Raw genomic sequence first — 24,728 nt, 5'->3', positions numbered from 1 at the left:
GAATGGAAGGTGCATGGTGTTGAAGGCGTTATAGTAGGAAGTGATATCTTATCATGCTACCCTGGGAACCTATTGGGCCTGTGAATCTTGGTGAAGTGAACAGGTCTTGTTAAAGCAAGCTCTCTCTCACCCCAATCTACCGTACATGGTTGTTGTAGGAAAGTAGAAGGCAGGAGGCATGATTCCTGACTTGAGTTGAACCAAAAAATAAAACATAGGATAAATATTTAACAATTGCCGTAACAATACTGCCCCATCTCCAATCTCCCATTTTTGAGGAAGATTACTAAGAATAAGGCGGGGCATCAAGTAGAATGGTCTATAGATAAAGCAGATTTTTAAACCCCTGGCAATCAGAAATCAGAATTAGACATGGGATGGAAAGCACAGTGGTCACTCTTAGGAATGATCTAGGGCAGGATTTAGATGAAGAGTATTTGACTATTTGTATGCTACTGGATCTTTCAATGGTCTTTCATATCATTAATCACAATGTTCTTCTGTGAGGAAAAAGAAAGATGTTGCAAAGGTTCTACAGTTCCTAAATAGGCAGTCTGAAGTAGTGGGAAGGAAAGGTCACATTATATCTTTGTTGTAGGATTCTTACTGGTTCCCAGTTTGCTGATTATTTTGAAGCTCTATAATGAAGTGGGACTTGATTTTCTTCAAGGTTGCTAGTTTCAGGAAGAATTAGCCTTTCTATCACACGATAATTTATCTGATAACTTTATACCCAAATTAGCAAATAGATAAATAACTTTAAAAAAATAATGCTATCTTAATGGCCAGACTTTTTAAAGCTCATCAAAAATAGTTCGTACTGCATTTATTTTTATTGATTTATTCAATTTAGATTTGTCCTCTTACTTGTAAAAATAATAAAGGCAGGATTTAAAACAAATAAATAAATATAAACACATAAATGACTGTGAGCAGCTCACAGTGTAAAAAAAACCAAAATGCCACAAAAAGTGAAAACATGTAACAATAAACAACATAGTGAATTCAGTCAATAACAAACATATCATGCGCCATACAAGGAGCTCCAACCATCTTAGCACAAAACCTGGGAGAAAAGCCTGATCTTTAACGCTCTCTGGAACCCCACCAGGGTTCAAGTATCTGGATCTCTCTGTCCTCTCACTAGCTGGGATATATGAAATGAAATGGTATAGTATCCACCACCTTGGATTGTTTGTAAAAACAATAAAGGCAAAATACAAATAAAATAATAATAAAAAATAAAGCTGTCAGTTTGTTTAGCTTAAAATTATTTCACAATTTAATATGCATATACCCCCCCCCCCCAAATTTACCAGCTTATGCACAGCCTCCCGTAAAGTCTTTTCATCTTCAATCATAATAGCCATATCTTTTTCAACTGTAGAAGCTACCACCACATCAAGAGTTTCTGCTTTGGCTGCCATTCGACATATCATCTCATCATGAGAAAACACACAATAGCGGTTTAATAAGCGGTAGTGCTCCACACACTGACGACCCAAAGGCAACTAAACAAAAAATGAGAGCAAATATAGTTTCTCTACGTTCTAAGGTAAGCAACATGGTATCCATTGTTGACTGAAGAAAATATTAATTTAATGCAGTTCCTTAGACTAAGAATAAAAAGGCTAATAATAAACTCTTCTAAGATCGTAAACAAACTTTCAGAAAATTTCTTCTTACTTCTAGGTTGCTTCTCTCCTTGATTAGTTTCCACCCATTGCTTCTTGTTCTACACTCAGGTGCCTTGGAGAATAGTCTTCTTTGTGGCAACCCCTGACGTATTGGAACACTGCTATCATGTCAACCCTAGTCCTTCTTTTCATTAAGCTAGACATATTTCAGCAACCGTTCTTTATATGTTTTAGCCTCCAGTCCCCTAATGATCTTTGTTGCTTTGTTGTTACTTGAGAAAGTGTTCAGTGTAAAAACTAATTTCATTAAAAAAAAATCTGAATTTACTGAATATTTTTTCTCTGAACTGATTTTTCCAGCAAACTTCATTTTGTATAGTTATTAAATTAACTGTACATTGATTTTGCATATTTTTATTTTAAACAAAATTCATACCAGATAACTATATCCATATCAGAAAAGCTAGCCACAAGCCATTTATATTTTCTAAATAAACAGATGATTATCTTCACAACATACCCAGTCAACAGTGCAGAAATTAACCGCTTCAGCAAAGTTAAAACCTTGATTAAAGCCACTATGATAGGCTCTTGGAAATGTAATCACAAATTCACCAGCACACTGATTGGTTCGGTAAATCTAGAAAAAATAAATAAAGCCAACACAGGGAAAAATATAGTTATTACTTAAGTCTTGTTTTTAGAACATATTAAGAGCTCTTTTTCATAAAAAAAGAATATTCACTTTATCCCAGATGCTGGTGCCAGCAGTGGTCAATGAGAATCATCCAAAAAACCAAAAAACAGGAAATTCTAATTGTTCCAGCATTATTCAAAAATACAGGTAGTCCTTGATTTACCACAGTTCATTTACTGACTGTTCAAAGTTACATCACTGAAAAAGTGACTTATGGCCATTTTTCATACTTACGACCATTGAAGCATCCCCATGGTCATGTGATCAGAATTCAGATGTTTGGCAACTGACTCATATTTCCGACAGTTGCAGTGTCCTAGGATCATGTGGTCATCTTTTGCGACCTTCTAACAAGCAAAGTCAATGGGGAAGCCAGGCTCACTTAACAACCGTGTTACTAGCTTATTAATTGCAATGCTTCACTTAGAGGTCATAAAATGGGGGCAAAATTCACTTAACTGCCTCACTTAGCAACATAGGTTTTGGGCTCAATTGTGGTCATAAGTCTAGGACTACCTGTGAATAATTTATGTGCAATTAGTTATAAGAAATAACAGAAGATGAATATCTATGCCTATCTTTTCTGTACATTTTAATGCTGCTGTAATTGCAACTACTTGGGGGTGACAGGAACTGTAAATCAGCTACAGAAATTAAATAATAACAGCAACAGCAGCAGCAACTACAACACACCGAATCGGAAATTTGTTTTCCAAGATAAAAACCAAGAAAAAATTATGGATTTGGGATGGCTTGTCAGTTCAGAATATGAGAACAATATGAAACAGCATATACTATAGTCAGAATAGAGAAATGTTACTAATATTTATTAGTTTTCTTATGCTACCTGCAGGTTTTAATAGGCATTTATTAATACATAGGAAAACTGTTACATCTGGTAGGCTACTGTGTGATGCACAATGTGGACTAATTGGGCCGAACTTTGTTATAAATTAGATCATTTTTTAAATCTTTTCCTTCCTTCATTTTTATATTGTGCACTTTTCTCTGTTTTTCCTTTCTTTTAAATTCCATTTGGTTTTGATTATTTTCAATTAAGTCAGTAAAAAGTAGTTACATTACCTGTTCTATCACACCCATTTATAGAAAAAGCTCAATAAGGGTATGTAAAAATATGTAAAACATTTCCAAACATAAAAAAAATGTTATTAAGGTATATATCCTACATTAGAAGCAGAAGGAAAAAACAAAAGCTCAGTGACATACAGGCACACCATGAGACATTAGTGTGTTGGGATTCATAATTGTAACCAGCTGATGCAAAAGATCTGGTTGAGATTCAAACAACTCGGGAGCCAGCTTCTTCATGACATCTTCCAGTTGTTCAGCTGCATATCCTGGGGCTCCATACCATGTTTTAGGTTCCCCCCTACAAATAATGAAAAAATAAGTTATAGAGCAGTTTTAAATGTAGAATTATAATTACATATTATAATTAGGAAGACAAACAAGATGTATACCAAATGAAAGATTAATAGTGCACATTAATGTTAAAAGGAAATACTTAGCCTAACCATCTGTTTAAGGCAGGGATCTTCAAGTATCATTCTCTACAAGCTCACCAGTGCAAATAGTTAATGGAGTAACTCCAGTGATCTTCAATATGCCAGCAAAATGACGAAAAGCACATCCCCACATATAGCCAGGGCAACTTCATTCCACATATATCTGCAGTGATGTGAGCAAGTACAGACTGTTCCATCACGGGCATATTATTCAAATTCCATCCGCTATCAAGATACTCCTAGAAGCAAAGCAAAAAGTAGAATCCAACCAACCATAAGCCATAAACCAACCAAGTGGAAGTGGAACTTTTTAATCCGATTGTGTTTTTCTAACTTGACACTAAGGAATCACTGATTTATGCTTATAACTGTATAAAATAACACAGATAACATCCATCAAGATTCAATATGTGAACAAAACAATGGATAAAGTGATGGATGTCCAAGGATATCATGGAAAAGGGGATGCAGATGAAGGGAATCATCATTTACTTTGATATGCTAAAAAAAATCAAAACCTTGAAATATCTCCGTTTGTTTCCTCCTTCCCCTAATTTCAAAGCTTTATCAAGCCTGGGAAGATAAATTTTCTTTTCCTGTGTACTGTGTTGGAGCTCTGTGCTAGACAGAACTTGGAAGCTAGAAGCACCTCAGACAATTTTGTAGAACACGGAGATATTTGTTTTTGAACTAGCTGGGGTAGTGAAACATGAACCTCACTCTACTTTACTTGCACTGTAATGATGATGATGATATTTTCAGATTAGCACAGTAAGAAAGCAGAGTTGGTTGGATGAGGGAGAAAGAGAGAACTATCTGTATTCTTTAGTTTTGGTCTTTAACTAATTTTGGATTTGGGGGCTACCTAGAGTTTGTTATAAATGAGCAACAATATAAATATTTTAAGTGAAGTTGAAGTAAATAGTTTAGTGGTTTTAACGTTAATGATTTTTATAGTTTTATTTGTTTTAATAAATACTGCTTTAGTATTTCAAAAGCAATATGAAAATATTGTAAAGTATAAATAAAATAAATCTGAATTTAAAAATGGTCCAGAAACTTAATGTAGTCCAAAACTGGATAACAAGATGGTTATCAATATTGTCCCAACTTTCAATTCTGTTTCCAATCCTGACTGAAAGTCCAATCCTAAATTCTTTGGATTCTTGAAAAGCTTTTAAAACCTCCCATATGCATTATTTATCTGTATTCTAAAATTGTGATATTTCTGACTATTTACACCAAATGAAGTGAAGCAGAAGGCTATTAAGAGATCTAGAGGTATGTAGCATTTGGATTCAACCAGGCAAAACTGATTTGGCTTCACTGTCAGTAGCAACTTTTCTGGGCTTGAATAGTAGCCCACATGGGCACAGAAAAATACTCATTTGAGTTAAAGCAGCAGTGAAAATATGCCCCACATTGCAAGCGGTTTATTTGACATTTTTTTCTGTTGTAATATTTTAGCACCAAGATAACTTTTACTTTTTTCCAAGATTTTCTGGTAGTAAAATAGTAAAAAAGATTCAGTCCTAAGTGCTAATTTCTTATACTCTTTTAAATGTCACACATCTTTCTGGGCAACATTCATTATGAATTAGTCACGAAACAAATCTTACCGCTTCTTCTGGTCGGAGTTTAATTTTCCCATCTCTTACAGGAAACCCACTGCCAAATTCCTTTGAGGCAATATCAGCACCATATTCCACTGTCACATCCTCTTCGATTGTACTTACAAGGCGCCAAAACTCTTTCTCCACTAATTCTGTGGGGACCATCTGAATAGAAAGCAAACAAAACTTTACCAACAAATAAAACAAAAATGCAGTGAGAATACACTGAGCGCATAAAAGGAGTCAAATGATATAATATGGAAGTAAAGAAAAAATATTTCATTTGTAAGGGGTGTATTCAGCAGATATTTGTACTAAAAAGTTTAACCATTTGGACAAATCATGAGGAAACAGAACAAATAAAGAAGCCAAATAAATCCTGTCAGTGATTTCATATTTAATACTGAAATCATACAGGTGTAAGTATATCTCGACTTACAACAGTTCATTTAGTGACCGTTCAAAGTTACAAAAGCACTGGAAAAAGTGACTTATGACCACTTTTCACACTTATAACCACTGCAGCATCCCCATGGTCACATAATTTACATTTGGATGCTTGACAACTGGTTTATTTTTATGACTGTTGCAGTCTCCCAGGGTCATGTGACCCCCCTTTTGCCACCTTCTCCTTCAATGGGTAAGCCAGAATCACTTAACCATGTTACTAATTTAATAACTGTAGTGATTCAATTAGCACTTAGCACGTGGCAAGAAAAGTCATAAAATGAAGCAAAACTCGCTTAACAAATTTCTCAGTGACAAATTTTGGACTCAATTGTGTTCGTAAGTCAAGGACTACCTTTAGTCCTCACCTTAATCACCATTTATTCAGCAACCTTCAAATTTATGATGCCGCTGAACGAATAGTAGTTATAGCCAATCTTTGATGTTATGTTCACTGTGGCTCACCAATCACGTGATAGAAATTCAGGCTGGTCACCCTGTTGCATTGATGACTACTGTGGCAGGTCAGCTGGGGGCCACAGAGTGATATGAGTAGGTAGCAGTGCCAGAGTGCAGAGAGATCAAAAGGAAAGGCATAGGGGAGATAGATGATGGAAGCTAAAGAGTGTGGGTGTGAGTGTGGGTGGGTGGAAGTATGAGATCCTTGCCTAACGAAAATGCAGTTCTCCCTTAACAAATGCAACCAGGGCTACTGGAATTGCTATCGTCAAGCAATGTCATCACATAATGTTTTACCTAGTAACTACTTTGTTTAGCAATGGAAATTCCAGGCCCCAATTAGAGTTGTTAAGCAAGTCTACCTGTATTGTCAGGGACTAAAACAATTCTATATTTCTCTTGCATTACTAAACAGCAACCTAGGAGACCTTTTGGAAAAGACAGGTCAAAGAGGATACCTGTCATCCAAGAGCACACATTGGTAACACTCTTTAGAAAAGGAATTCTTATTTGCAAAACAATATATCACAATTTCAAGGAGGCATTATAGATGAAATAAAAGCTTCCTTAAGTACTATTGGTTATTTAAACATTTTATCAGTTAATAGAATCCTTTTTCCTTATTATTATATAATGTTCTTGAATGTAATTGCCTTTCATAACAAATAGGAAGATGGAAAAATTCAGCATGTAGGAGTGAATTGAACTATTGATAAAAAGACACTAAATATCAAGCAGAATGTAAATACTTCCTGAGGCTAGATAAATTTTACAGTGAATAGTTTTTGTACTAAAATATGAGTCATACCATTTTTTAAAAAATAGAATGGTAGCAACTGAAAGAATGGACATGTAGGATGAAGTAATAGGCCCTACATTCCATGAATGAAATCTAAGTTACATAATGAAATCTAAGTTACAAACTAAATAAAATTATAAACATACATGCACTGGCATATTAAAATAATCTGACTTGAAGGCATCTGCCATTTCTCCAAATGTACGAAGCGTGTAGTCTCGTGCTGCCTGTTCAAAGCCAAATGCTTCTTGTGGTTTATTGCATTCCTGTTAAACAAAACAATGAATTAATATTGTTTGCACAGTACTGAACAAAATGCAACTTAACTATGGATTACTTGCAGCAAGATGGGCAACAAATAAATGTAATAAATACATAAATAAATTTTCAGATTCCAGAGTTTATGATATGGTCAAAGAAGTCAGAGACTGCAATGCTCAAATTAAAAGAAAGCTTTTCCTGATCCTTTGGAACGGGTTATATGGCCCTTATGCTTAGCAGATGGAGGATCTCCTTCTGCATGAGGTCCCTTTTTGGGGGGTTCTTGGGAATCGGGCAATGGATGAAGTTCCGTTGGGGAAAGGATAGGAACTCCAACACTAGGCCCCTCTTGATTGTGTTGAGGACCCAGGTGTCTGAGGTTATTTCCTCCCACCTGTCGGCATATAACTGTAGCCGACCCCCTATGGGAGGGATCCTGTGATGGTCACTTCCCTCTGCGGAATGGGCAGGAATTGGCGCCGCCTTGAAAGGGCTTCCGAAAGGAATGCTGTTGTTGTTGCCTCCCCCTTGACCCGTAAGAGTATCTGTCCTGGCCCCTATCCCCTGTCTGTGGGTAGGGTCTCTGGTAAGAAGAAGAGATGGAAGCCTGGGCGGTTTCCTGCGCTCTAAAGGACTGCTTCCTAAAGGAACCTGAACCTTTACGCTCATTTTTCCTTAGGGTGGCCGGGAGGATTTTCCGTTTGTCTTTCGTTTCAATGACAAACTTGTCCACAGCCTCCCCAAAGAGCTGTCCCCCTTTGAAGTGGGCGGAAGCTAGCTTCCACTTGGCCTTCATGTCCGCCTGCCAGTGGCAGAGCCACAGCAGGCGGCGTGAGGTTACATTGGATGCCAGCGACCTGGATGCGAACTTAGACGCATTGAGAGAGGCATCCGCTGAGTATTCAACGGCGGTGATTATTTTGTTAATGTCGTGCCGCCACCGAGATCCCCCGGCAGGGAGCTTGGACCTTAGTTGTCTCAGCCAGAGGAGAGATGCTCTGGTGAAAAAAGAAGCTGAGGTGGATGCTCTGATGGCCCAGGCAGCCGCCTGGTGAGTCTTATGACACGCCTTCTCAGAGCGTTTGTCCTCGGCTTTAAGACCTTCCAGAAGGTCTGCTGGTAGGTTCGAATTGTAAGTGAGAGAGACCACCGGAGCATCCACCTCGGGCAACTTCAGTACTTCCTACATTTTACTTTCCATTGAATAAAGGGACTTGTCCCCTCCGCTGGGATTGGTCAGGGTACCTGGCTGAACCCACTGTCTTTGGACCACGCCCATGAATAACTCTGGAACTGGGATAAATTCTTGTGTAGGAGCCGGTTCTTTGAACAGGCCCTCCTTGTGATCCTTAGTGGGAGGTGGTGTGACTGTCGCACTCTTAGGAGTGGAGCCTAAGTCGGTGGCTGCTTTGGCCTTGTGGAGAATTGATTTGAAGAGGGAGGGTTTGAACAACCCTGTGAAAGCTAGCTTATCAGGAGGAAGGTCTTCATCCTCTGATAATTCAAAGTCATCAATTTTTCCCTCCTCCCAGGCTGACTCCTCCTTGGCAACTGAGGTGCCAGGAGAGGAAGGGGCTTGGTCTCCTGTATGTGCTAAGGCGGTCTGAGCTTCGGAGCACCAGATGGTCTGGTCTCCTTTAGTTTGATGCCCTCGGCTATGCCCTGGGAGATCACCTCCCTCATTTCTGCTGATAAGGCCGGACCTTTGTCCTCCTTAGGGCGACATGGAAATGGCACATGCCGCCCCCTGCCCCCCCTTGAACTGATCCCCTCTTCCGCTGGGAGGATACCCTGGAATGGTTCCAGCTCCTCCCTGACAGAAGAGCTGGGAGAATCGGGGTAGCCCCAGGGTGCATCGGGGGAAGAATCCCTCGAGAGTTCCCCTACTGACAGGGGTGATCTGTCCCTTTGAGGAGAATTAGGTTCCTGCTCCTCCCTATGGGCTGACGGAGGACCTGGTAAGGCCTCCTCATGGCCAGGGGACCTGTCCAACCTGTGGGCTTGCGTAGTCTTGTTTTTACGGGGGCCCTCTTTATGTGTATCCATACCCCCTGAGGGCCTGGGAGGGGACCTTCTAGAGGTGCCTTTTTCTCCTTTACCCCCTTTGAGGGGGGCTCCAATCTGGTACATTTGGAGGAGGGTACTGCCTGCATCTCCAAATCTTCATCTGCCATGCTGGGCTGCGAGTCTGGATAGGGACAGCTGCGATGGCCTTGGAGAGCTTGAGGCAACCCGCTTGGGCGAGTCAGCCGGCTAGAAAAATGCCCGCGGGTGTTGCAATGGGCAAGGGACGCCTGCAGGCTAGATCCCTTCCCGGACCGCCCTGAAGGAATACGAGCAGAGAGGACACGAGGGCCTTGCCGGCGCCCTGGACAAGGCCTCGCTTCCTGGCGGCGGTCTGCTGCTGAGGCCTGAATGCTGCTGCTCCATTTGCCAAATGAGTCTTCGACGATTTAAAATGGCCGCCGCACAGCCTTCAATACCAAGGTGGCCGGTCCTGCAGCAAAAGGCGCACGAACCGTTTTAAAATGGCCGCCGCTGTTGCCGGGCAGATTGGAGAGCCACTATCACCGCCGGAGCGCTCGGGCGTTCCACATGGCTTCCGAAGCAGCAGCTGGGGCGCGATCAGGCCCGGAAGCCCCCCGCCGCCCCCTCGCTCGCCGGCTGCCGCCAGACAAGCCGCTCACCCCCCCAAGCTCTGCTTACTACCAGCAGGAGACGATAGCGCCGGCAGACCTCTCAGGCAGCTGTTGCTTGTTTATGTTGTCGTATTATTGATAGCTTTTGTTTTAGTGGTCAATTTTCCTTGTGCTTGACTTGGGGAGTCCAATTTAACTATTCTAGAACTGAGGAGCTCCCTTGCTACAGTCCTAACGGGTGGACTGAGTTTTTAAAAACAATTGCACGAGGCAAACGGAGGCGTGGTCAAGAAAAACTCATTCAGTCCTAGGGCAGTTAGACTATGTCAACCCATGCTTGGACTCTCCAAGCAGCGCACAGGAGAAATTATAGATGATATTATTATGGGGACTATTTTTATTCTCTTCTAAAAGCAATATCACATTCATACATTTATTTAAATAATTAATCTGGCAATCCATCTCACTATTGTGACTTGCAGAGGCTAATAAGAAATTAAAACCACCTCAAAAAATTCTATTAATTAAAAAAAAACATTCAGCTACAATAAATCAATATATCATCTGATCGCTAAGTAGATAATTCCATCTTACAATCAGTAAGAAACTACAATCAATTAATAGTGCAAATATAACACCCTGACCCAAATGTACAAGGAAACAATCAGGTTTTACAAAGGCCAAAAGAGTCAGGACCATCAAGATTTCCAGGGGACTGCTATTCCACAGAATAAAGGCTATGATAGAGAAGGCGTATCTCTTAGATCCCACTTGAAGGCATAGTTTAATAGAAAGGACCTGGTACATGTGCACCTTTACTTCTGGTAAAATAAGCAGAAACAATAGGCCTCCAAAAGGCCTGGTTCTATGCTGTACAGGGCCTTTGTAGATGACAATCAGCACCTTGAATTGCATCAGCTCACTGGAAGCCAATGGAGTTCATGGAGCAATAATATTATGAGAGTACTGTGAAATAGTCAAAACTGTCTGTATTACCACATTCCAAACCAGTTGAAGCTCCTAAGTGATCTTCAAGGAAAATTCCCATGTTGCCCACATTACAGTACTCCAAATGGGTGGTGACAAAGGGCATGAATAACCATGAATAGGGACTCTCATTTCAGAAACAGACACGATTGGCACAGAAGATGAATGTGCAAAATTTAACTACACCTGCAATCTGCCACTTGAACAAGAACCATGAGTATAAGAAAAATGCAAATTGTTCACCGACGCTGCCTAGGGAGGACTACCCAATTCCAGTCAAGAATAGAAAATCTACAAATTCAGGAGGCTTTAGAACCTACACCAATTTGGTTTTGCCAGGGTTCAGTTTAAATCTATTATTCTCCACAGGCCGCCACAGCCTCTCACATTGGTAAAGAATCCCAAGGGCATCATTTGTTCAACCCAGGGCAGAGATGAATAGTTAGCTATCTGTTGCCGAGTGAGCTGCTGATACCTCACCCAGCAGCTTCATGTACCTGCTAACTTGGATCAGGAAGAGTAGAGAGTCCTGAGTCAACCTACAGAGTAGGGGCATTGGACTCAATCTCCTTAACATTGGAATCAATTAACTGAATAATTAAATGTGGATAGATTGGGTTTCCTACTGATGAGGGAGATTACCTACTAAACAGAATTATGGGGAAGTAAAAAGTGAGCTGCATTCATCACTTCCAAAATAAGAGTCAAATCAAAGAAAAACATACTTTGGTTTCATACAATATATTTTTAAATACTGATAATTTATCTTTTAGGAAAAAAATCTATAAGATATGTTACCTGAGCTAGACACTGGGGACATCTCCAATCCCCCTTGGGAACATCATGAAGCGGTGGTATCAAGCAAAAAGTATGATAACTATCATCACAGCCATCGCATAGAAGCAGACGATCTTCATCGTTTCCACTGCCACATAATAGGCATACATACAAATCAACCTATTAAAAGAAAGTTGTGGTTAAAAAAAATAACTTCCGATATTTAGTATTTTATTCCACTGCTCACAATACAAAAACCAGACCAAAACGAGTATATAAACACCTCATATTTATATTGGAACATATTTAGTTGTTTTTACTGAATAACATACAGTGGCTCTAGAAAGTCTATAACCCATTAAAATGCTTTTTTTGTGATGTAAAAAAAATCAGAGCAAAATTAAAAACCAGATTTTTTCCCCACCTTTAATATAACATAAAATCTGTACAATTCAATTGAAAAACAAACTGAAATCTTTTAAGGGGGGGGGGATAAAAACCTAGAATAATGTGGCTGCATGTGGATACCCTATAATAAGTAGAGATATGGCTGTGTTCAGAATTAACTATCATATTCAAACTGACTGGATATTATTCAGTATATAATCAATTAAAGTGACTGTGAAAAAACCCATATAAAATTCAGCTATTCTAGAAGGATTTTTCTGGCATGTACTTTGTTCTCAATGAGCATCAAAATACAGTTTCTGAATTAGATCTCAAAAAATCTGAAAGAATTTGAAAAATATTTTGAGTAACTAAATATCAAATTAAACTAAAATTTCATTCTAAATAATGAGGCAACAGTGGATCAACTTTCTAGAAAAGTATGTTGTAACTGAGCAGATTAACATCAAGCTATTAGTGTTGAGACTTTGTTTTTCTAAAACTTATATATATATATACATACACACACACACATCCATCCATCCATATCCATTATATATATATAATTAATCCATTATATATATATAATTAATTAATTAGCATGAAAAATACCAAATAAACATACTCACAGAATTAAAATTTTTCTTAGAACGTCCCTTTGATTTTTCTCTATCTGCTTCCCAAAGCCACTGTTTTTTCTCAACAACTTCTCGTTTCGGTATAGCTTGAGGTTCTTTATCTGATTAAGGCAAAACATTAACACTAGTCTAAGCATTTGGAATAGAAGTCCATTAAAGAAAATTTAGTTGGAAAAACTGGTTTTTATTTAATCTGTAGAAACATACACATTAAAGGTGATTTTAAAAACAAAATGGTGTATAACAAATTCTTTTTATAACAAAGAAAGTAAAGAAAAAAATGTTCATAAAAATTTAAATTTTATTTAAGTGAAAGACCACACAGAACTTTGGGCAACATACACTGCTAGACCTAGCTACAGCCTTAAGGATAAACTATGTAACAATAATGTAATTTTCACTTGTAAGCTTACCATTGTCAGGCTTTATTGGAGTGCTCCCCATTCTGCGCCTCAAATTATGAGTTTTGGTCTCTGTAGTTTCTTCAATCTCAGTTTTAATATTAGTAGCCTTGTAAGAAAAAAAAATAAGTTTAACATTTTTTCATTTTAAAATGTGTTTATTCTTAAATTAATCTGCTGTAAGATGATTTCATACCAAAAACAGACTTTTCCTATCTACACTTAATGTGTCACTCTTGCATGAGTTCAGCTTTCATCGTGAATAAGAATTACACTATAATTAAACTACTTAAGACAAGTAAAATTAATGTGAAGAGAAAGGAAGATGGGGAGTCTGGCTTTTATTTTCAGCTGCTAGCAATTAATGCCTTCTTGTGGTAGTAATGTAATAACAATGTTGAAGAATGTTTGCATGGAACATCCCATAGTTCTGATTTAGCATTTAATTTCTAAGTCAAAAACATAAGAAATTACGTAGATAAGGACCTTTATAATAGCCAAGAATTCTATACTGACACTGCTCATCTACAGGATTTTGAGTACGCTTAAATCAAGATGGTAGTTAATTCAAAAGTACTGAACTAATATTTTAAAATGTTTTAAAACATTATAATGAAGTGCTCTAAATCATGAGCATATTGTTAAAATTACAAAATAACATTTCACACAAGCGGTAAATCAGGGCTCCAAATACTCAAGAATTTTTAGTAAAGGTAATTTGGTCAAGGATCAAAGCTTTAACTCAAAGCAGTACTGAATAGTAGAAGCCAAATTAAATTGCTTCTAGATTTCAAGGGTTTACACATTTGTTCAACTTCTACTCTGACATCAACATGTCTTAATTAGTTTGCTCTCTTTAAAGCAGATTATAAAAACTAGATCCTCTCTAATGAATTTTTGACTTAGTGATACAGAATTTGGGGAATTTTGACATCTCCTCCAGTATTCACCCCATTGTAATATACACTGTCATGAATTTTTGAATCCTGTTATTTTTCTGTGTACACTGCTTTGAGTGATTGGAAATAATGGCTTAGAAATATTAGTAGTAATAGCGATTAACCATATGTGATTTCTGTAAGAGATCTTTGCACAATGGAAAAATTGGATCCAAAATTATGCTAAGTCATAATACTTAAAGTGTTTTATGTTAAATAAGGCATAGTTTACACATTATAAGCCAATAGAAAACACATCATTTTATAGCTTAATATGATGCACTCACCGAAGCAAAAACAGCATTCCATATTATGAACACAGACAAAATACTCCAAATCTGGTCTCAGATGGCCAGTAATCTAAATCATTATATTCACACTAAGCATTACTGCTAATAGTTTATAGTAAAAGCTAAAAGTAGTTGTTTCCACAAAAAAATACTGTACTGTGGAAAGAATATGCTATCTCTAAGACATGCATAAACTTGGGCCACCAATACATTTAATTAAATAACAATATTCTTCTCAAATGTGGTTGAATAAGACAACAACAACAGCTGTATTCATCATAAGAATTGTAGACATAATCTGTAAGCCTAAGAGATCATGCTCTTTAATTTCTGGCAATGGATGAAACTTTTATATTATGATCTTTTTACAATTATCTCACATACAAAGTCAATCCTACCTCCGATCTCATGCGTTTTGCACGACGTGCAGGAGCACAAGTTTCAGATGGTTGAACAGATTGTCTCTGAGGAATATCATGGGGTTTATATTCTTTTTCCTTTGTACCACTGGTAATATCTGGCTTTTGAAAACACTAAAAAAGGAAGCAAAAGTGAATTATTTCTTTGCATTTCATATAATATTCCCATTGGCATTACAATTATGTTACGTTGTGGAAAGAAACTATTGTTACATGATTATATCAATTGAATTGGGATGCCTAGGTCCTGTGGCTGTAAAACAGACCCAAATTATCATCCTTCCACCACCATGCTTGGTATGAGATGATTGTGCTGTTATGTTGTGTTGTGTTAAACATAGCCAAACATGACCAAACATGTCCACTTTGGTCTCGTCTGTCCAAAGGACAGTGGTTCCAGAAGTCTTGTAATTTGTTCAGATGCAAATTTACAAACCTAAGCTATCCTGCAATGTTCTTTTTAGAGATGGTTGGATATAGATATAGTAATAAAATTGAATGAATTAAAAACATTATTAATATTATTACTCTTCATCTACATGCTACCATACTTGACAAATGGTCTTCTCTAACAGTGCTTTATGACCATACTGCTCGAAGCAGTATTGCAGCCAAACATACACACACACATAAATTTTTCATTATACTTTTTTGGATAATTTATTAGTCAAACTAACTCAGCATATCCCATGAACACAAATGACTAAGTCAGTGATATCCTGATTGGAGTTCAGAGTACACTTAGGGCACGTTATTTATCTCTTAGCTAGGACATAGTAAAAATCATCTGGTCTCTAGCTGTTCTTAAAAGTAGTACAACCACAGACGAATAGGAATACATGACACCATGTCATTTATTTTACAAAAAGAAAGCCAAAATGGAGAATGTGTGAAGAACTAACTACACCCTTTCTGCCTCCATAGGTATGAAGAGACTAAATAGCAACCAGGTACTGCTAATCAAGTGTCCTTGATCAATTGATCATTAGCAAGTATGAATGGAGTTTGCTGGACTCCAGCATTGAGGTGTATGTTAACACAATGCCAAAGAGTAAAGACATCAGCAATGATCTTAGAGAAGCAATTGTTGCTGCCCATCAATCTGGGAAGAGTTATAAGGCCATTCCCAAACAATTTAAAGTCCATTATTCTACACTGACGAAGATTATTCTCAAATAGAAAACATTCAGGATAGTTACCAATCTTTCCAGGAATGGATGTCCCAGCAAATTTATTCAAAAGTCAGACAAGTGCAGTTCCCAGAGAAATTGACAAAACCCCCAGACTCTACAAGCCTCAGTTAGCATGGTTGGTTTGGAACAGTTGCCAAGAGAAAACTTTTGTTTTTTTCTAATGAGCTTAAGAAAGCACGTTTTCCTTTCTAGCACTTCAATTACCCTGAACTTGAATGAACTGTATATAATGACTGGCCCAAGATCACCAAATAGCATTTCATAGTTGAATGGAGAATTGAACCAGATGTTAAAGGCTAACAAGATGTATTACCAACATTTAGAAAATGTGAGTAAAATTTAAGATACAAAAAACTACATTCTTTAAGTAACAGAAATTTAACAAACATAAAAACTGGTTTTTGAAGTCTAGTGAAAGGCTTCAATTTTTTTTTATTACAGGATCAGATTTTTTATTTGGAATTTTTCGCTATGAATTAATTTCAAGTCCCTCTTCCTTCAATGCATTTTATTCACAATTGAATGACTGAATGAATGAATTCAGTCATTCAATTGTCTTGAATGAATCTCAATTGCTATGATACAGAAATATATTGTTTGGTCAAGACTTTGGTCACAGCTTGGAATCAGCATACAACCTGCACAGAATCTATTCAAACTGTGTTTGTGGCTCCTGCATGCTTCCTCGGTTTATTGAGGAGCTGCAGAAAGTGAAGTGACACAAGGGATATCTAGATAAAGCCAGTTATCCCAAGATAAGAGCCTTTGTGAGGACTCACGATGGTAAGAGCATGCTCACTTCTCTGCACTTATTGTGTCTGCAGAAAGACACCAGCAGCCCTGTATGATGTGACCAGGTTCCTTCTGGACAAACAAGAACTAAGGGAACCCTTGCATGGTCAATGTGAGGAATGTTTTCAGTATATCTATCAGATAAAGTCACCAATTTGGAGATAAGATTCCAGCTGGACAAATCCTTTGGAAATGTCAGGAACACACCTGTGCTCAGTTACCTGAAGAGAGTTTGAGCCAGTTACCCTTAAGAAATGGGCAGAGCTCTTGGGGCTATGAGGTCTGCCATGTTTCAGACCTATGTACCTCCAAATTAAGGCCTCCAGGAAGGTGGCTGTGATGGAATGGCTTTTGAAAAAGCATCTTTGGGACATAATTGTGCATTCGATTTTTGCCCACAATAGCCAATGAAAGCTGGTCAAAGCATTGGGTAAAATAGGACTCTAGCTAGTATTAATATTGTTTGAAGGGATAGGGCAATTTCAGTTTCTTGAAACAGGCACTGAAGTACCCCACTCATAAGAGTCCCCCACTGTACCCAACAGTTTTGGGGTGGTATCTTCATTGAGACAACATTAGATTGTAAAATGGGTACTAGATACTTTCAAATGAAAATGATTACAACCTTGCTTAAGTTCTTGTTTAAGCACCAACTCTAAATTGGGGTTGATTAATATTGGGAATATATTTCCATGGGAATATAATGATACTGATTTACCCTAGATCTCCCAACCACTTCTAATAGTGCTGACCATATAACTTGCTGGAGTGGCTATTGATGGAAGTCATTTATAATGATATTACAATACTGCTCTTTCCTGAAAATCTATTTCTGGAAAGTTACATACAATATGCTGTTTGCACTGTAATGGCCAGTCCCATACAATACTTAACTGCTATGATTTAAAAATAATAAAGCTAGAAAATTATTGAACAATATTATCTGCAAATGCAGGGCAATATGTCATTGGTCAACATTGGTCATTGGTCAACAAATTAGCGTGATCAATCTGAAACAGGTAAGACACTACAGGGTGTAAATCAGTATCTAGAGACAATAAAAATGTTGCATGAGAAACAACACCTTAATACACTGAAAGGCTCATGTTCTCATGTTAAGCACTGGAAAAAACATAGTCTGGGCAGACTGTAACTCCTCCCTGAAAGAATAGTCAGTCTTATATCAACTTTCCTTAACAATAATAAAGACTAAAGACGAACAGAAAAAAATTATTATTATTGAGTTCAAAGCAATAAGATTAGTGAAATCATTAAAGTCAAAATTTCAGCAAGTGACTTTGCTTGCAAATATGGAAGCTATGCATAGGAAATTTGAAGTTTAGATTCTGGCTTTCTTTTTCTGCAATTTCAGAGAGAATAGCATTCTTCTTCTGAGAAGTTGGATCAGTCTGCTCATCTATTATTGCTTACTTAACAGTTACAAGGCACATTACTGTTGTTGGAATCCCTCTTACACCTTGGAATGCAGATTATCGATCTAGTCTTTCACTGAAAAGCCCCCCAAAAATCACACTGGCAGCTTTTTCTGGATCGAAATAGGCAACAGTTGCTAAGTAAATTATGGTGTTTTATGCATAAACCATTAAAATAATTAAGCACCAACAGACATAAAATACTGCCATTCAGTTGCAGAGCAGCACACAGATCAGAACGATTAGTCTTTGATATCCTCACTGACTGCATATTTACTCCCAAGTTATTTCATGTGTAATGTTAATTTGATGTCAATGTGAACAGATGCTAAGTGGATACACATATAGGCTAGAATATATTTTGGTATGTAGCAGCTCTATCTTTACGATCCCATGAATAGGCAATAGCTAGACGACGGGATCACATGGTTGTGGCAGCCCTTGCCATATGACTTCCTGACAATGTAGATGCATCACAATTTGCGTTAGTTCAACTTCATCTAGTATGTATCTAGTTTCCTAAGCTGTGAAATGTATTACCTGGAAATATACTGACATGCCTCATAGTAACAAGCATTTTGTTCAAGATGGTTTTATACTATGAAGGTAAGGAATGTCGAATTCTGTTTTTACCAGTGTAAAGTGTATAAATAATGTTCCAAAACAAACACAAATATATATATTTAACCCTTTATGTTTCCTTAAAGTCTCTTTCAAGCCAAACTCAAGTCTTGGTGGATTATGTATACACATCCATGTAAATTTCTGGACAATAATGTAACTACTGAAGTATGATATTGCTTTTACTCTGGGACTTAATGTCAGTTTAATTCAGGGGTGCGCAACCCCTGGTCTGTGGACTGACACCGGTCCATGGCATACCAGAAACTGAGCAATGCAAACAAGCGAAGCCCCATCTGCGGGATGCAGGCAGCACATGAACCCATGTCCCCTCTGGTCCATGCAAAAACCTCTCTCCATGGAATCAATTCCTGGTGCCCAAAAGGTTGGGGGGTTCTGGTTTAATCTATATCCCAATACTACTTGGTAGTATCTTATCCATATGCCAATCAAACCAACCCTGCTTAACTCTTCAGCCCCAGAATAGATGCTGCTATCTGTTGAGACAATATACTATTTGATTAATGTGTATTGTAATGACAGAAGCAAAATATCTGCCAAACTGGATTTTTTAAAATGAAGCAAAAACCCTGCTCATTTTAATGCCCCTTATTTACAACATTTTTATTTGTTTATAAACATCTTTCTAGTTTTTGACTCTTATGAAAGAAAATTCCTTATTATTATATAAAGAAACAGGTATCTCCATCAGCCATTAACAACTTTTACTTCATGAATGGAATGATGCTATTGATGCTATTTAAAAAATCTACAGTATTTCACATTGAAGAGGACACAGGAATTGCCTGTTTGATGTACCTTAAAAAGGTACATTACATACACACATTTTTATACATGCTATTTTTGTAAATCATTACATTCTAAGAGTATCAGAACAAATAAAATTATACTTGTCTGCCTATTCTGAGGGAAAAGATATAACAAAGTTCTACAAAATGCAAGATCACCTCATTTTGCCAAGTTTTAAAAATTCAATATTGAACAGAATGAAATGGGGAAACTTTTGCCAAGTTAAAAAGGACACAAAGATGAGACAAAGATAGGCACATTTATCAACAATAGAAAGTCAGGAACTAGTTAAGAGTACAAATTGGAGTAAAACCTCCATACAGCTCTTCTGACATAAAACAATTAAAATATGAATATGCAAATTCTGATAAACATTTATCAAGTAAGAACTTGTTCATCACTTTACATTTCAAAAAAAAGAAATATAAATGAACAATCAAGCTAATTATAAGCTTCACTGAGCAACCTATTCTATCAAGAAAAGGAATTAATTCCCTGAACATTTTTAAAACTATCTTATCACTTTTCTATTTTAAAAAAATCAGAAACACCGACAGTTTAACTCAAAAGCATACTTTAAAACTGAGTGTATTTGGTGCAATTCATTTTAAAGTGCATATAAGCTTTCATATTGTTCAAAATTACATTTTTGTTCTAATAAATTTTCAACATTGAGGAAAAAAGAGTTAGCAGTCAGAAATGTTATAATTTGGATATGTGAAAAGTATGACTCAATGATCTAAATACCCTGTTCTCATTCTAGAATTTAATGTGAGAAAACAGAGGAAACTAAATGCTTAGGATTTTTCAGAGAAAATATCAGAATCTGAGATATCAATTGCTATATCCCAATGAGTCCAATTTTTGGATGTTACTAATTAGTAAGAGCCACAAGCATTCTTCTATTTTAATAGCTGAACATAATTCCTGCTGAAATAAAGAAATACTATATATTTTAACATCATAAATGTTCTTCTGTATCAAGTACATTTAACAGATATAAATATAAGTGGTAATACTAATTTAGTTTCTTTTCACCAATTCTTCTGTACCAAAGTTTTTAATGTATATATATTAAAATGTCAATATAGTAGCATTTGCCTATATTGTATTGATCAACAGAATCTGATCTTCTATTATAGTAGAAATATTTCATCAATATATGTACATAGACAAATAAATTAAATAGATTTTATTGATCCAAGTCCTATTATATATTAGATATATATAAACATAAAATTTTTACAAATGTTTTATGATCAAAAGTGGAATTGAACCAGTAACAAGATAAAAAAAATCAATGTAACAGAATATACAATTTGAATATTTTGCATAGGAGATTATTCCGACAGCATCCAAAAAAGTTTAGAACAAAGATGGGAAGGGATGTCATTCAAAAAGTCATGTCAAACATACCTTTTCCAGAACTGCATCATCCACTAAACACATCAGTTTGGAACAAATGTCTGGTGCCTATTGCAAGAGAGAGCTTAGAGAGTTACAACTTAAAGGAATTGTGACCTTGTAAATGGAGGCCACAAGTAGTCATTTGAAAATCATTCACTTTTAGAATGGCCCTTAAAAAATCCTTCAGGTTTTATTTTCAAAGACATCTGTAAAAAGTAGATTTTGACTAACACAGTAACCAAAATGGCTGACTGTTTAGGATGAAAATGGAAAATTGTTTATATGTTCCCGTCGCAGTAACTATGACTACAAGAGGTAGTGAAGAAAATGTGCACAAGATACAAAGTTATTAAATGAACTGCAGCATTTGCCTAATTAGTCTAATCAGTAGGAATACAGGAAAACAATCATGACAGAATCATGAAGATCATTTTTCTGATCCAAAATCAGACATTTTTATTGAGACAGTCTTGCATTATTAACATTCCTATATTAACCAAAATGTTCACTTTTTTTTCAAAAGACACATATTGCTTAGCTGAGAAAGATTAAATATGTATGCACGTTTAAATACTACACTTAGTATCTAACTGCAAAACACTGCAAGAAAGATATGAGCTGCTATAGATCTCAACTGGTTAGGATTTACAACTGTGTTTTCCCACAATGAGACAATGTAATGCAAATTGATTAAATTCAGTCCACTTACAATTTTACCATCACAACAACAGTTTGGATTAGATTCATCTACTGGTAATATGCAAGCACTACTACCTTCCATTGGGATGAGAAAGTTGCAATGAAATTGGACTTCAGTTTCCTTGTATAAACATAGAAACTGAATGAATTTTGCGTCTTATCCCCAATTTCATTTTGTAGAGTCTAACCAATATACTCTTCCCCACTCCCCATCATCTGACTCTTATTTTGGGCTTGTAACATAATATCCTTTGGTCTTAAAGGTTTGTTACAACGGTTTTTAAAAAAACCATTAAAATATTTTGCATAATCTTTAATGTGATATATTAATATTTAATTGATTTAGCCCCTAATAATGCAAAGAACACAGCTATATTGCCACTAGCTATTACTTTATATCCAAAGTCTTATCTATATGCTCATAAACTGAATATAGTGATATAGAGACCCAGAAATACTAGTCCTTAGTTCAGAACAATAACACTATGACCATTAGAATATATTTCTAAGCACTTATTATGGAAAATGTATGCACACCATACTATACTCAAATGTGTGACAATACAAACACAGCATGTGGTTTACTAAGTGACTATTTTGATAAATGTAGGTTTCCATTAAAAAACACCCATTTGTAGTTAAATCAATGATATTGTCTAATTGTAAAAGGGCAGCTAATTATTTATTTTGCTTTTCTTTCCTTTTTATTGATGAAAAATATCAGCATATAATTTTAAAATGATTAAGAAAAAAAGGGGAAAAGGGCAGATTCAGCAGAGATGCCCGTTGCCTCACTTTTCTAAAAGTGTATTCATCGTAACAAATTAGTTTTTAAAAGTCTATGCATCTATATAAATCATAATTCTAACACATATGAGCGGATTGTGTGTGCATATGCACCTGAAGAGAGACTAAGATTAGTCAGGGTTTGTATTCTGTCCATGCATTTTATTAACTATGTCCATGTTTTAGGATAAGATTTCAAAATGGTGTTTCTACATCAGGTAACGTATTCAATTAAAAAGTTAAAACAAAATAGGCTAATTGTTTAAAGAGCAGATAAAACCAGCCCAGCCATAAATGTTGGGGGGGGGGGGAAGCTTAGCAAAATAAAATGTATTCCAGGTTCTTTCAAAGACTACAAGTAAGAGAGAATTGTAGATGTTTAAATGTTTCTGGAAAATAGGATTACATTAATAAGATGCTATGTTAATACTTTCTAATTTCATCAATTGTAATTAAGATTTGATATAAGAGCTTAAGGATAACCTTAAATCCTTGGAAAGGTTATTAAGAAACTAGGTATCTTTCAAACAGACTGATCCCAAACAACTCAGGATTTCAAAGATCAATACTACTGTAGCGCTTTTCATTCATTCCAGAAATGGATCATAAATAAAACCAATGCAAAATTGGAATGATGTGATCAGAGTGCTTATCAAATACTCTTGAAAGATTATAAAATTCTTGAATTTTATAAATGTGAAGTTTCCAAGACAGCAATAGAAATGGAGCACTGTGCATGGTATACTGTACAACCATAACTAAGCTAGTTAGAAACATTTAGTCTAAAAAAAAATTCTTCATTTTGATAGAGAATTTTATGCTTTAACAAGTTATCAGACAACCAAAAGCTGGATCTGAACATGATTATTTCAGAGAAAATCACTACTCAATATCCACTTTGTATCTCAGAAGATTGTTTTTACATTTAGCTCTCAGATTGGAGAATAGGAAAAAGGTTTTATGCTTACATAATGAAAATGAAAATACCTAAACAAGTTCAAAATAATAAATGAAAACTAGCATACTGAAACACATGTACTCCAGAATACAGGCAAAGAGTTCGAAAGACTAGCAGCAGCTTTAGGTTACTCCAAGGACAATCTTCCTTCCAACTGTGAGGAAGCAGTCAATTCATTCAGTTCTTCTTATCACAGGATAAAAATACCCTCTATCAAAATCAATTTCTTGATAAATAATGGTTGCATTTTGGGATCATGGAAATCTTCAAAGTTTTACGAAAACTTCCCAAACCTCACTGAATTATGTATCACTTTGAGAATTCAACAGCCAGCACCAAAACTTCTAAATTAAGGACAAATGTTTTATACTTTAAAGTGCTGTTAGAATGTTTTAGAGCAGAATGGGAAAAAGTTGATTAAAAATCTGGACTATAAAAGCAGAACTTACCAGAAGGCTGGCTCCAGTTTGGAATAAGTTGTAAGGGTAAAGAATGCGTTCATAGTGAGCACGTATATGTGATCCCACCGCTTTGCCAGGAGCAAATCCCATCTTGGTAGCTATTTTAGTCCATTTTCTGTCCTTGCAAACCAAGTCAAATCCACCTTCCTCTGCAACTAGCTATAAAGTAAAAATGTATGAATGAAAACAGTGGTAAAAATACAGCTAATAAATGGCACTTCGTCTAAGTATGTAGGTTTTTTGCTTTATTAGTCATCTATAAGTTATCAATAAGAAAATTTTTAAATAGTAATTTGATATACTAGAGAAAAACAATGTTTTAAGTAATCAACATGTTCTCCAAAAATGGGTGAACTATTCAAGCTCACCACTTAATTCTGGCAAAGTGACACAAGGTACAATTCCTTGCCACTTTCTAATAGAAAACAAAAAACTGTTCTATAATCTCTAGAAGAGTGATCCCCAACCTTCCTGGCTCTATGAACTAGCAGTAGCAGCGCTAGCAATGGTGTGGGAGAGGGATGATTTTGCGCACATAACCTAATTCTGTGCTTGTCCAAGTAGAGCTTTGTGCGCTTCCCCGCTATTTTTGCAGGCCAGTTTCCAACAGGCTGCAAACTGGTAGTGGTTCGTGGACTGGGGTTGGGGACCCC

The 24,728-nt window shown here is 36.5% G+C and overlaps 1 protein-coding gene across 4 annotated transcripts in view; it reads right to left on the bottom strand.

Moving 5' to 3' along the window:
- Positions 1-24,728, bottom strand: part of KDM5B (lysine demethylase 5B) — a 55,594-nt gene that overhangs the window by 16,603 nt on the left and 14,263 nt on the right. For 3 of the 4 annotated variants that reach the window (XM_081946985.1, XM_081946987.1, XM_081946988.1), the window contains exons 4-15: positions 24,064-24,234; positions 21,181-21,237; positions 14,895-15,029; positions 13,281-13,377; positions 12,859-12,968; positions 11,864-12,022; positions 7,325-7,444; positions 5,480-5,638; positions 3,918-4,099; positions 3,562-3,724; positions 2,158-2,277; positions 1,317-1,511 (exon numbers count right to left, since the gene is read on the bottom strand). In XM_081946985.1, coding sequence (XP_081803111.1) covers positions 1,317-1,511; positions 2,158-2,277; positions 3,562-3,724; positions 3,918-4,099; positions 5,480-5,638; positions 7,325-7,444; positions 11,864-12,022; positions 12,859-12,968; positions 13,281-13,377; positions 14,895-15,029; positions 21,181-21,237; positions 24,064-24,234 — 1,668 coding nt within the window. The remainder of the gene's footprint in view (positions 1-1,316; positions 1,512-2,157; positions 2,278-3,561; positions 3,725-3,917; positions 4,100-5,479; positions 5,639-7,324; positions 7,445-11,863; positions 12,023-12,858; positions 12,969-13,280; positions 13,378-14,894; positions 15,030-21,180; positions 21,238-24,063; positions 24,235-24,728) is intronic. The other variant, XM_081946986.1, reaches the window with a different exon arrangement.

The sequence above is a fragment of the Natrix helvetica genome, assembly GCF_964273705.1.
Source record: "Natrix helvetica genome assembly, chromosome: 3".
Taxonomy (NCBI): domain Eukaryota; kingdom Metazoa; phylum Chordata; class Lepidosauria; order Squamata; family Natricidae; genus Natrix; species Natrix helvetica.
The sequence above is the reverse complement of the archived record's forward strand: the minus strand, read 5'-3'. Positions and strand labels throughout refer to the sequence as shown.